Source organism: Maniola hyperantus, chromosome 28 (genome assembly GCF_902806685.2).
Source record: "Maniola hyperantus chromosome 28, iAphHyp1.2, whole genome shotgun sequence".
In the NCBI taxonomy this organism is placed as follows: Eukaryota; Metazoa; Arthropoda; class Insecta; order Lepidoptera; family Nymphalidae; genus Maniola; species Maniola hyperantus.
In genome coordinates this window covers 658260-673423 of record NC_048563.1, presented here as the reverse complement: position 1 = coordinate 673423, position 15164 = coordinate 658260, and the positions used below count along the sequence as shown (strand labels likewise).

Sequence of the window (15164 nt, the reverse complement as noted above, 5' to 3'; positions counted from 1 at the left end):
GACATTAATATTTGATGCTAATGTCATAGCTCGCTCTTATACTAAGCCCTTTTTGATGCAAATCGTCTAATGGATGGGGGCGCCTTGCATAGATAATAAACTGTTAGCGTGCTTTTACACTATCGCATCAATATGAAAATTCATAAAATCTTACTTATAATCATTATTATTATTATTATAAATGCGAAAGTGTGTTTATTTTTTTTTAATGGATATAGCGAGCAAACTTGCAGGCGGGTCACCTGATGTTAAGTGATTACCGCCGCCCATGAACATTTGCAGCACCAGAGGAACCGCCGATGCGTTGCCGGCCTTTTAGTTGTTTGTTGGTTTGTTGGTTTGCTGGTTTGTTGGTTTGTTGGTTTGTCCTTCAATCACGTCGCAACGGTGCAACGGATTGACGTGATTTTTTGCATGGGTATAGATAAATACCTGGAGAGTGACATAGGCTACTTTTATCCCGAAAAACGATAGAGTTCCCACGGGATTTCTAAAAACCTAATTCCACGCGGACGAAGTCGCGAGCATCAGCTAGTATCTATCTTCTAAATATATAAAAGGAAAGGGTGACTGACTGACTGACTGACTGACTGACTGATTGATCTATCAACGCACAGCTCAAACTACTGGACGGATCGGGCTGAAATTTGGCATGCAGATAGCTATTATGACGTAGGAATCCGCTAAGAAAGGATTTTTGAAAATTCAACCCCTAAGGGGGTGAAATAGGGGTTTGAAATTTGTGAAGTCCACGCGGACGAAGTCGCGAGCATAAGCTAGTGTGTAATAAATACAAAGATTTTTATTCAATTAAACTTTTACAAGTACTTTTACAAATGCATCTACCACTGGTTCGGAATGCGTTTCCTACCGAGAAGAACCAGCAAGAAACTCGGCTTGAGTTGAGTGTCACAAGGCTCTCTTGGCACTTGAATGACATTGACAGGGGGGCGCTGTTGGAGAACAAAGCCTTGGAATATTCAAACAAGAACAAAGGGGACACTTGACGGCAACGTTAGTTCCAATTTTCGCCACGCGCCAAGATAGCCTTGTCGCACTGTACCTACCATATTATGCTTGTTTTTTTTTCAGTTGGGTGGCACAGCCTACAGTCCGTTTGGGGCGTACACCGGCGGAGTGCCACCCGCGTCGTACTGGTACAACACGTACCCCCAGCAACTCGGCGGCTTCCTGCAAGGGGTACAAGGGGTACAGGGGTACTCCTACGCGGGCCAGTTCGCGGGTTACCAGCAGCAATACATGGGGTAAGCATCGTACTGGCACGAAATGTATCCCCAACCCGCAGCCACCATTTTACCACCGAACCGCAAGACGTCGGGCGAGTTTCAATCCTTATGTCGTCGACATCCCATCTACACGCACGAAACGTTTTGCGTCACCATTCCCCATACGTATGGCTAAGGTTTGGAATACTCTTCCGCGATATGTGTTTCCTACCAATTACAACCCGGGTATCTTTAAAACAAGAGTGAATAGGCATCTTCTAGGTAAACGCGTCCCATCTTAGGCCACATCATCACTTCCCATCAGGTGTAATTGTGGTCAAGCGTATACCTATAATGAATATTTAAAATTAAAAAAAACAGTGCAATGGATATTTATCCGGCTATATCAAAATAGACATCGGTGTCGTTATCATTGTTTTCCAGGATGCTGAATTTGATGATGACATTTATTTTCAAATCCAAGATGGCGGACATCCACCTTTTACAAAATATAGACATGTGTGTCGTTTTCAGGGTTTTCCAGGATGCTGATTTCGATAATGACATTTATTTTCAATTCCAAGATGGCGGACATTCACTTAGTACAGAAAGCAGACATGGGTATCGTTTTCAGGGGTTTCCAGGATGTTGATTTTGATAATGACTAATTTCAAAATCAGCATCCAAAATGACAAATCATTTTCAAATCCTATTGTTTGACTATTGTAAAAAATGAAAGGTTTAATAGGCAATTAACTGTGTGACAGTAGATGGTTATGGATAATTTTAGAAAGTCATAGTTAAGTTAGTTAAATTAAGTAAGTGTGATCATAAACGTAAATTTGCATGCTTTTCGTGAATCCTAATTGCGTATTTGCCTACTTTTGAATCTGATAAATATTGTTACTTTATTATAAGCTAGGATAAGAATAATGGCGTGCGCTGAAAAAAATATTAAAATCCAACAAAGATTTACAAAGTTACAGGCATTTTAATTTTGGAGTGGGAGGGTCTTCTATCCCTTTCTCGCAAAACGAAAATTTGTATGAAACCGCACGAAGCTACGCTACTATGGCATTAGTAGGTGTGACGTCAAACTGCTGTATCGCTATCTCTGTCTAATCAGAAACATTTAAATGTAACTTTTTGTTATTTGATCGATTTAATTAGTTTTTTCAGTTAACGTCATTATTTTTATTCTAGTTTATAATAAAGTAATAAAAAAATTGGAGTCAAATACCCAATTAGGATTTCTAAATTCAGGCGCTAAAGCGTGCCACAGCACGCCACAAATGCAATTTGCACAGCCTGTATCTCCTTCCTCCACAGCATGGGCGGCGTGCAGCTCCCGTGGGCGCTGGGTGGTGGCGTGGGTGGTGTGGGCGGCGTGGGCGGCGTGGGAGGCGTGGGCGGCGTGGGTGGCGTCGCGGCCATGTCCCAGCCCCCGCAGGTGCTGCACTATCCCGTGCAGCACTTCCAAGTTCAGCCGGTGAGGGACAACTGATATCCTGAATTCACCATCACCCAACCCATCGCCGGTTCACTACTGAGAATGGGTCTCCTCTCACAATGAGAAGAATTTATTTCTTTTTTATTTTAAACTAGCTTATTCTCGCGACTTCGTCCGCTTGGACTACACAAATTTCAAACCAGTATTTCACTGGTCGAATTTTCAAAAATCCTTTCTTAGCGAAAGCCTACGTCATAGTAGCTATCTGCATGCCAAGTTTCAGCTCGATCCGTCCAGTAATTTGAGCTGTGCGTTGATAGATCAGTCAGTCAGTCAGTCACCTTCCTTTTTATATATTTAAACTAGGCTATAAACCTTGCCAAGTGCGGATTGGTTGAGTCAACGCAGGTTCGAAAAACTGATAGACGTTGGGGTTCCATTCCAAGGTGCTAGAATGGCGATCTGGCACCGGAAAGCGCAGCATTGGAAGATTTAGGTGAACAGACGACATCAAACGGGAGCCGCTGGATGGCGGCGGCGCAAAGCCATGGCGTGTGGAAGTCACGGGCATCAGCTAGTGTCATGTATGGTGACGTAAAATCAAAGAAAAATAGGGCTCCCTAGCGACAAAATACGTACTAACTAAGCCTTGACGTTTTGTTTTGTTTTTTTTATTTTTTAGGGTTCCGTACCTCAAAAGGATCATAGTTTTTGAATTATCGTGCAAAATCTCGAAAAAATACGACTGTAGTACGGAACCCTCATTGCGCGAGCCTGACTCGCACTTGGCCGGGTTTTTTATTTCTCTAACTATCGAGAAGTGTTCCTATGTCCACTGTCTAACAGTATAAGTCCCGCAAATTGCTAATGTGCGTGGCCGCCATTTTCGTGACGACTAGACTACCTAGTAGTAGTAGTAGACACTAGACTGAAGTTTCGAGCTGAAGGTATATTTTTTCAAATATACGTCAAATGACGTCAAAATGACGTCATTTCGATGTTAATGAGACATGGTTCGAGCGCAATAGCAATTTGCGGGACTTATAGACGTCTATCGGTTGATGACGATGATTATGATGAAGAGAGTAGTCAGGTTTTAGTTTTTGAACTTTGTATCGTGTTCTTCCAGATCGGTGAGGACGAATGGCTGGCCCCCAGCTTGCTGGTGTGAGGCCAGCGCGCCGCGCCCCAAGACCCCGCCTGCTGCTGTCTGCACAAGGAGTGGATGTGAACACCCCCCTTTTGCTCCAACTCCTCGATAAAACACACTTCTTGCCGTTTCCAATAGCATTCTTGTCGTTTTGGTGAACAGTCTTGTTGATTTTCTGAACATTCTTGTCGTTCTTGTGAGCATTCTTGTCGTTTTTGTAAACATTCTTGTTGATTTTCAGAACATTCTTGTCGTTCTTGTGAGCATTCTTGTCGTTTTTGTAAACATTCTTGTTGTTTTGTTGATTTTCTGAAAATTCCTGTCGTTCTTGTGAGCATTCTTGTTGATTTTGTCGAACATTCTTGTTAATTTGGAATGAATTCTTGTAATTGAACCCAGTTATGCCAAAATGTACCAAGCTATATTGCATTGATTAAAAAAATACTTTTAAAGTCTTTACTTTAAAATTTCGAGAAAACGACTTTCAAGTCTTGACTCAACACGTTGTTATTGATTGCGAGAAATTGTCATGAAAAATCAATGTAATGTGGCTTAGTACATTTTGGCTTACCTACTGAGTCTAATTTTAGTTAATATTCTTGTTGTTTTGGTGTTAATTATTGTCGATTTAATGAGAGCTATTGAAGCTATTTTTAGGTTGTATCATATATTATATAGAACAACGTTTGCCACGTAACCAGTGGCCCTACCGCGGTTGTTTGACAGCTACAATGTCACGATCGCAATCATCTCTGATTGGTTAATGCTCGCTCACTATTGGCCACAATGCATTGTTGCAACAAGAATCGCACATATTCAGCCAATCAGAACAATTGAGATTGTAATATTGATTGATGCAGGTTTGACAATCGCCCCGCTCTGGTTACTTTTATTTTTTGGGCATTTGAATTTAAATGTTCAAGTCATGGAGTCAGCCGTGTGGTACGCTACCTATTATGAATAAAACATTTTCTTTGGGTAATCCTTTTTGTTGTTTTTGGATAATTTATTTTTCGTTGTTTTATTTTAAAATCTAATTAGATATTTTGTTATTTTAGGCGTTGTTGTTAAGCAACGTCTATAATAATTATTATTATGAGTTATAACAACTATATTAATATCTATAATAATATTTTGACTTAACTGATATAGGTACTACAATTATTACATTGCCTACATGCAGTGGCGTGCAGGTCATAGAGGCATATTTTTTTTTATTAAAAGAATTTTAGCCACGTTAAATGACTAATATTCCCCTTTCCTCTCCAACTAAGCGTGAAGCTTGTGCTAGGAGTAGGTACGACAATAGTGCAACGGGCGGGGTTTGAACCGTCGACCTTTCGGTTTCAGTCCACTCCTTTACCAGTTGAGCTATTGAGGCTCTAAGGCTTTAGATAGCGGATTTGTAGACCATTGTATCTGTCATCGTCATGCAAATGCACTGCTTACCCCAGTTGTAATAGCTCAATGCATATTTTTTATTATGACCTGCCATTAAACAGGTTCATACCTAACTAATGCCTACCCTGGCTTCAAACCCTGTGCACGCCACTGCCTATATGTTTATTTCATATTAAACCTAGCATTTATTTAACGGTCATAATATTGTATCTATGAATATTTGTGCCATTTAATTTGTTTTTCTAGTAATTTTGTATGAATTATTCAAAATTAATTCATATAAAATAAATGAATGCGTTGTATAATCAATTAGAATGCAATCTATCTTCTATAATAATTTATGATTATAGAATTCTAGAAAAAGTTTTTGTGTTATGTTTGAAAAATTCTAAAGCTTCGCAATTGATTATACAGGCTGTACCTATACCTATAATAATTACTATTTCCGTGTAGGTATAAGTATTTTATTGAATACATGTTTTTTTGTTTGTTTTTGAGATTTTTGTTTTAAAATTGGGGAACAGCGGCATTTGAGGGTTTTGGGCGGTCGTATAAGGGCTCAAAGCCTCTATTGATAGAAAAATGATGTCCTAAAGTCCCGTAAGATTACGGAGTTTAGTGCATTTTGACGAAAAATGTGAGTCACTCTATTGAAATATTTATTTCTACCGCTGCTTATGAATGCATGGAGATGCATATAATTATATATACAGGATGTTTTGTTTTTATCTAGTTCAATATATCTTTTAAACGGAAAAAGTTTCAAGAAAACCGTCTTTGGTCATCTTTAATTCTTGTTTAAATGATTTGTGTTGTCCTAGTCAAATGAATCATTCTGTATATTTATATATTATATGAGGTAATTTTTAGAAAATATATATTATAATAGTTATTTAATATATTATAATGTAACCGTAAGTATTTAGCTATTAAGGAAATATCAGACACACGCGGGCCAATTACGGTTGCGAAATTAGTGTGCATTTTTTTTTTTGTGAGTTAACAGACGATCTCAGATTAAAGCAAAAAGATAGACGGCAAACGGGGCTTTGCTAATATAAAGCCAGTCCAACGAACACAGTTTCGATAGTAAAAGAAGCCGATTGCTTGGCAGTGACGCTTAATATATTACAGAATATATACAGCTGGCTTCATATAAATGAATGGATATATTTGTTTGCGTATGCTCCGTCTATTTTTTACCTTAAATCGGTGCAGACGATACGAAATGGTACCAAAAACATCTGTAGGCCAGCTGTCAACTTTTAATGGACTTTTAATAAAGACTTGAAAAATAATGACCTTCCATAAAAATAGACCGATTATCGCCAAGGAAGAGTTTTTTTTACAAAGTTATGATACTCACATTGAAATTATCGCAATTAATATTGATACAACATTATTAATGCGATGATAGCAAAGTGAAAATCACAATTTTCGTGCTAGGTGGGCGATTAGGTTAAATTGAATGTCAATAAGAGTTGACGGTAGGTCCCTTGATAGCACAAGTCTAGGTTTAAGATTAGTGGAAAAAATGTAGATTTTTGGAAAAATGTTTAATAGGAAACCTAGAAAATGTAGGCAAGGTCAGATCACGAGTGAGACGTTTTTTAAGAAAATTTTATATCAGCCGAGGATGCTAGGGGTGTTTAAGACAAATAGTATTTAAAAAAGAAGTATATACGAATGCTATACAAAGAGTTTCTAGTCGTTTTTCCTGTTTAGTTTACTGGACGTCAGACAATGCCAAATTCAGATCTGTAAGTTAAAACCCACGACATATAATGATAACTACTGTTATAAAAAAAGGTTGTGTCTAAATATAAACATGGACTTGAAGATCAATATTAAAAAAAGAACTTTGAGGAAATAATTAAATAAAAATAAAAATACCGAAACGTAGACGAAAAATATTAGAATTATTTATCAGATAAGTGAAAAGAAAAAATATTTATTGCTTAGAGTTTAAGAGGCATTTAATCATTTACTGTAGCTAGATCGTAATAGAATGTATGGGACAAAAGTGTGTGCGTCTGAATTTATTTTGAAAAAAAAACTTTTGCTGTTATTTCTTTTTACTGATTTCGTTCTTGTGAATGTCCCTCGTTAGAGGAGTACTAGTGTTTTTTAATGGCAACATTAATGAAGTAGTCATATTCACTACTTGTCTTTTTTGAAACTTTTTAAAATGAGCGTACTATCTTAAGACGTCGCCGAATCAATATGATATTTTGTAAAAGATGTATTTTATATATTATATTAACGGTTATTGTTTAATCTGTGGTAGTTTCTTTTCTATTTAGCATTATTGTTTGAGCATGTAGTCAAAAAACTTGTGAGACATATCGCTAGAAAAAACTATAATAAGATATTTATATTTAAAATTATATATTATTTCTGCTAAGGGACGAATTGATGTGTCAATTTTTTTCAACCAGTCAATCGAGAAGGATTTTTGACGTGTTTTAAATGTTATAATCAGCCTTATGAAGGAATTTTGGATTACATTTAACTTCAGAATTTCATTTGCGAATTCATTTAAAAATGACATCTGTCTAATCGAATTCTGAACCGCATTTAGCTTAAGAATTCTGATTACAAATGTAAATTTGTAGTTATAGTACGTTTAAATAAAAAAATCGTGTTGGAAAAACAACGATTGTAATGAATGAATTCGTGTAAAATTATTATTGTAATATTTAAAACATCGTCAAACGAGGTGGGACCTCTTGAAGTTTCGAGTATATACTATATTAAACAAAAAAAATGTATGACAAAGCGTTTAGATAGTCAAATTTAGCCGTAGTCAACGTATAATGATGCTAGGTTTCTATGGTTACACGAAGACAGATTCATTTACGCCTATAATCGCTTGAGTAGTACATAGAAGCGATACATATATATCCAGTTAGTTGTAAGCCTAATATAGGGACATAGTTTAAGACATGCCGACTGTCTCATTTTATTGGAGGTGATGTTTACATCCTTGGATCCAACTTCGACGAGTCGTTGCCTTTTTCTTGTTGCTATATACTTCCTTCTAATATAGTTATGTGCTACATTATATTTAAGAGTATAATAGGTACGGCTTTTTCGTTTCCGATAGGTTTAATGGCTAAGGTATTTAAACATATAAAGAAAAAAAACGATGAAAGAATCTACTCCATTATAAGATGGAATATTAATACGTTAGCTAGGTAAAATTGCAAGATTTATTGAAGGATATTATATATACAAAATTATTGTGCAAAGTAATTACATATATCGTTTAGATAGGCTATGAAAATTTTAAGTGTTTCGTACTTTTCATTTTGGACTTATGATTTCATCCGATTTGATTTGTGTTTGTCCATTCCATTGAAGTTAAGATATAATATATAATTTTAAGTCCCAAAATAACACCAAATATTTTATAATCCTCGACGTAAATTTAAAACGTAGAATTTGGCAATGGTATAAAACCATTTTCATATTAAATGAAAATCTTAAAATGCCTTATGTAAAAAAATTCTCTATCATTATTTTTTATTATTTTTGTACTTGTAGCATTGTGTTTGAAATGGTATCTTCAAAAAAGTTATAAGTAGTTTTCACCTCACATACCTGTCACTTACATCCGAGATTATTTAAATCATAATATTCTTTCTATAATTCTGTTTGAAATTCATATTTCTGTAGGAATATAAAAAAATATAATCAATAACGATATTTTAATAGTTATATCGGTTTAAATAAATATTGTAAAAGACTGCTGTAAATTGAATATACCATTTTAAGCACGCAAAGTGCCAAACAATTTTGTTATGAATATATTTCTTTTATTCTTCTATAGTGTACCGTCTTTCCGAGATATAAAGATAACACCAATGATCAGACTTAAGAGAATAATCCTCTAAGAGCGATTCTAAATTGACTTTTTGCAGCCTTGAATTACCCATTTATATTTCGAAAGACATTCGTATATTCACAGAATATATGTACGTATTAGTGACGTCAATTAGGAGATAATTCCTTTTAAATTTGTATTTTTTAACATTCTTACAGTTACTTGAACTTTTTTCAACTATGAACGACTTGTAAATTCGTTTATTTTAAATATCACTACAGTTTTAAACACCAGTTTTGCCAGATTTGTATAGAATTGTGTTGCTAAGAAATAAAATTCATTAAAATAGTAAATACATTATTTAAATTTAATATTGCAATCATTTTGGTTTTGAATAATTAATTTACGAATTCGAGGCTGTAAAAAAAGTAGACTAGTGTTCGTGAATAATGTTTACTCAATGTTTTTTTTTCTTTAAAAAATCTAGTAGTGTTTTTACCTTTTGTTTTTAGAAAAAGCTAGACTTTTGATGTGTTATAGAGGAATAAATAAAACCCAAACGGTCGCGTGCTTAAGAAACCTTGTTTTGGAACACAAAAAATGAATATTTTTTGATAAATGTGTAATAATGGATCCAAATCCATTCGGTGTCACGTAGTGATGTTTTATTTGGTTCTGTGGCAATTGTAGTAGATACGAGTTTTTGAGGCGTTGGCTCTTCGAAACGAAGTTGATTGGCAATGGCATAATATACAAACTAAATTGTTATTTCTTATATAAGATTTTTCAAAGCAGCTCAAGTAGAGACGCTGGCTCAACCTGAGGCACGCTGTGAAAACGTGGTTGAAACATAAGATTTATTTGGTGATTGCAAAATTGGCCCTTAAACAGATTATTATTGTTAAAATAATAAAAACATCCGACAGTAATCTTTTTAAGAATATAGAAAAGAAAGAAAGACGAACGTTTATTTTTGAAAGCTGTGCCACACATCACCAGTTACACCTACGGGTTAGGTTAGGTAATATGTATGTGTGGCATGAAAATTATTTGAAGACTATTTTTATTAAAATCATAGACCTACTTTTTCAATACCTAAGAAGAGAATATTTGTGATTTTACAACTGAAAACATAATTATACGAATGGCAATAATGTGCATTCAAGAAAATCACAAAATAATAATTTTAAAATATGAATGCAGTTAAATGCTCAATACAATAAAAAATTACAGTATGACTAGTCGGAAAAGCTCACAGCATGAGCAGGTATTGCATCGTTTTTAATTAATTCAATTAATTTAAAATATAAAAGTGGGTTTTGTATATTATGCCATGGGTTCTTTGTTGTACCTTAATGATAAACGGTATCTTAATGATATACTGTACGGGTACTCAAAATAAATATTGAAATATTAAAATATTTCTTATTCACACTCATTTTGCAATAATTAACAAATGATTTTTTATGCACAAATTATAATTACATAAGTAGGTAGGTATTTACCTAGGTATATTTTATTTAAATAAATGTTTTACATTTATTATTTGAATAATGTACTGACCTCTAATTTAACTATGACATTGAAAACACGACAAGTTTTATACATTATGTGACATTAATTTTGTCGTCACTTTACATGAAAGTTCTCTAGTTTGACGTTACGGTTATGCCCTGACGTCTCTTCATATAAAATTATTGACGCTACGAGCATGTTACGATTTAAATATCACAGAAAATATGCCGATTGCAAGTGATTTGATATTTGGAACAACAGGCAAGTGGCACTTTTTTCAGAAATGAGTTAAAACACAGCAATATATTTTGATGTCAATATTTATTTTGAATATCAAGAAAATCACAGCAATAATAATGCAATAGGTGTTGTAGAGATTTTTATTTCTCGTACCGCTAGTTTGATGTTTAGAGAGTGTCTTTCATCTCTTTCTTTGTTTGTGTACTGTCGGGAAAAAAATGTATTGAGAATCTGTTCAAATAGCAATTTCCAGTTATGCAAACAAATTGCTTACACAAACCACAGTAGTCGTAAGTTATTATTTGAAGCTAGTAGCTGTAACACTCATTGAAAAACGCTCAAATTATTTGAATGGCCATATTTTTATATTTGAAAATAGAAATTTATATTTGAACAGATGTTTAAGTCTATGTATTTATATAGTAAACTATCGCACGTTGTCTTTTTCAACCGATAGACGTCCACAGCTGGACAATGTTTCTTGTAGGGATTTCCTTGTCCAGCGCGGCGGCGCCCAGTGATTTGCTTGAGATCTTTCACCTAGTGGGTGATTTTCGAACTCTGCGAGTTAATTTTTCCAGCACCTTGGGACCCCAGCATCTATCGGTTGTTTGAGCAATGTGTCCATATGTAACTATCGCACATATTTTCCTATACATATTATACGTTATTTTGCCCTTTCCCCTCCTATTTTCTATTCTACCGTCCATCGATGTTGTCAAGTAGAGATAGACTAATGACTCTCACTGATACCACAGCCTACGGCGCACAGCTCACAGATTGTCATTCGAATGTGTGCTTTAAGTTGTATTCTGTAGATTCATTTCTCAATGACAAGGTAATCACTAAAAGCGTGACGCGATCCTGTATTTTGCATGAAGTTGAACATAGTGCGCGATTGCGGTAGAATGACAGCTACAATGTCACGATCGCAATCACCTCTGATTGGTTGAGGCTCGCTCACTATTGGCTATAATGCATTGTTGCAACAAGAATAGCACAAATTGAGCCAATCACAACCATTGAGATTGTAATAATGATTGATGCAAGTCAGTCCATTGAAGAACTTTCAAGTTGAATTTATCATTAAGTAGGTATTCCTTCTGGGTTCACCCTTTTCATTCTGAGAAGTCAGTTCACTACTGAGCACATATCTCACGTACTCAGTAGTGAGCTGGCGATGGGTTGATCTCGATGATGTCTCCACGTGATTACCTAAGTAGTTTTGTTGTAATCTCCTATATCAGTTTATTTACGAACAAAGTCACAAATAAATTGCAATGGTCATAACTTTTAAAACAAATATAATTTTACGTCAAAGTCAAATAATTTATTCAAAATAGGTAAGAAATTACACTTTTTGATGGTCGGTTGTAGGATTTGTATGATGATATTACTTATAGTGATGATAATTTTTATGCGAACTTAAAACTAAATCTATGAGGGTTCCTATCCTATCGATATCGGGTTGAATTTTAGATCTACATCAATAAAAAATAGAATAATTCAGCGTAATTCGTATAATAAACCTTAAGCACACATTGGAATAGTAAGTGTATGTGCTGTGCGCCAACAGATTTGCGATGATTAGTGTTGACCTTTATTTTGCTCAGATTTTTCATTTTCTTTTCTATCTTTTATTATCTTTATCAACTTAACAACGCACACGTTGATATGATATTTTCCGTAGTTCACTCAAGCTTTTTTTTTTCGAAAAAAAAATCTATGTGATCTTGTGAACTTACTTACTGAGAAAAAAACGACCACGTATGATGTTAGTGATTTTACATGAACATATATTTTTCCCCGTTTTTGTATTTTTATTATTGTGAAAAAAAAATCTATCCTTACGCGACTTTATATGATATATCATAATATTGTGATGTTAAGGTGTTTGATGGTAATTTCTACGTTTTGACCGGGCAGTGTCACGAAAAATCTACTACTTATTACCTACACCTACACTTGAGTTAAAGGATATCGGGGCCCGATCAGCTGCTCGATTGCGCTAGAGACAGCTACAATGTCACGATCGCAATCACCTCTGATTGGTTGATGCTAGCTCACTATTGGCTACAAGGTATTGTTGCAACAAGATTATCATAAATTTAGCCAATCGCAACGATTGCGATTGTAATAATGATTGATGCAGATTTCCCGCTATCGAGCAGCTGAGTATTACTATTATATATCGACCAAATAGCAATACTTGTAATAGCAATATTGTATCGACAATTTACACCACTAGAAAATCAATTTTTCACGCGGCATGCCTAGTTAGAAAAAATTGAATTTGAAACTGATAATCTAGGTACGTTTTAAATTAGGTTAAAATAAAAGAAAACCCAGGAAAATTTCTAGATATTTTCTAGAAAATTCCAAAGGAGTATGCCCATGGACAGTACTCTTTCAAGAACAAGCTAGAGGTTATTTAGACTAATTTATTTATTTATAAAAGCTAAATTAAAAACATAATTTCGTAATAAGTTTCATAAATATTATTTTATTTTAGGATTAAAAAATCTGAAACTGAATGTTTTATTAAGCCTATAAAGACCCTTTTTTTAATTTAGCTGAACCTAAACTATAATATAATATTGACATTTCTTATGGTTAATATTTCTGAAATGCGGAAACCGTTTTCGTTAATTTTTTCTAAAAATATCCTGATGGTTTCATTGAACAGATAGAATTTGATTTCTTCTTCGCTCTGGGCTGGTTTCCGCACTTAAACGTTTCCGTCTGTTGTGCGTAGAATTTGATTTGATGGCGATACAAAAATCTTGAAGACTACATTTGTTCATACTTGAATGGAGTTTTTCTCAGTTTAAAAGGGAGGTAAAAAGTACGAATTTTTCGTGACGTACCGGTTATAGGATAAATTTTTCAAAAAATGTTTTAAGTTTCGTCCCCCTTACGTTCTTGAATTTAATTTAAGTGGTTAATTAGAAATACTTATAGTGAGTTAAATGAAATAGTGAGTTAAAAATGTAATTATAAGTATTCGCTTGTTGATTGATTTGACTGTTTTTTAAGTTATGTTTTGTAAAAACAATTCTGTTGATCCGTTATTTAGGTGTACGGGAAAAATTGTTTTATATTTGTTTTACTTCAAAAAACAACATTTAAAAAGATTTCCGATCTGAAAAGATTTAAATAAAAACTTTAAATTATTCACCTACTTGATTAAAAAATATATGAATTCATTTAAACACAAAATGAATTACATTTATTTCAATAATCAACTAACTAGGTTTTACCTACGTTCATAAAATCAAATGAACTCATGATTTAAATGAATGAGAAATTATACATTAGCCATTTGTAAAACAATTAGGTAGGTACCTATTATATAATAATTAATAAATCTAAATTTACCAAAATAATTACGTTTGTTCAGAATCCATTTTAACAATATTTAATTAATTTGCTACCAACATTTTTTTGTACCTATCGCGAATTAAGCCTTCGATTATTGCTGTACCTACCAAAGTGGAATAAAAACATTAAAAAATAAATTAAAACAATTTTTCCCGCCCGCCGCCATTTGTTGATTTTGACTGTTCTTAATTTAAAAAGTTATCGAAACGAGAATATACTTAGTACATAACAATATGATACTCCGTACCTACCTATAGATTAAAATTAGGTGATAATATACATAGTGTAAGAATTATAAGATGCGATAACAAACTCAAATAAACGAGAAATACAGTGTTTCATTTTACGCCTCAACCCTGAATACACGTCTACTGTGGACCTCAGATTAAGAATCAAGGTAGATTTGGCATTCAAATAATAATACCTTGTTAGAGCAAGCTAGGCGTATAGAAAAGTTCTGAAGAGTGAGATAGAGACGTAAACACAGTTTTTTGTCTTTGTCATAGTTTAGCTTTTTTTGTTGGGCACGTTGTAGTTTGTGCCCAACAAACCTCTGTGATAGTAATTTATTGCGAATATTACGAGTTTTTATTCAGTTTACTGTTTTAAATTTAGTATTGAAGGTGTGTAGAAGCCATTTATGGTGTATTCTGTGTAAAAGTTGTAGCGAACGCGAATACGTAAGTATTATTTCTTTTGTTGTTTTGTCCCTTTCGGGTATACGCGTTTGACATGTCTCCTTATTCTTAGTCTGAGCTGTGGACGAACCGTGCACCCACCAGCTTGTCCCACCAGTGCGCAGTGGGTGCAAAGGGAATTCGTATTTATCGTGCAAAATGTCAATGACTGTAGTACGGAACCTTCGGTGCGAGCCTGACTCGCACTTGGCCGGTTTTTTAGGGTTCCGTACCTCAAAAGGAAAAACGGACTTTCACTTTGTTGTCTGTCTGTCTGTCAAGAAACCTACAGGGTACT

General features: G+C 34.4%; 1 protein-coding gene across 3 annotated transcripts in view; it reads left to right on the top strand.

Annotated features, from left to right (window-relative positions):
• Positions 1–4521, top strand: part of LOC117995052 (cytotoxic granule associated RNA binding protein TIA1) — a 122390-nt gene extending 117869 nt beyond the window's left edge. For all 3 annotated transcript variants that reach the window (XM_034983040.2, XM_069508423.1, XM_069508422.1), the window contains 3 exons: positions 1093–1265; positions 2556–2715; positions 3806–4521. In XM_034983040.2, coding sequence (XP_034838931.1) covers positions 1093–1265; positions 2556–2715; positions 3806–3847 — 375 coding nt within the window. In that variant the 3' untranslated portion in view covers positions 3848–4521. The remainder of the gene's footprint in view (positions 1–1092; positions 1266–2555; positions 2716–3805) is intronic.
• Positions 4522–15164: the final 10643 nt, after the last annotated feature.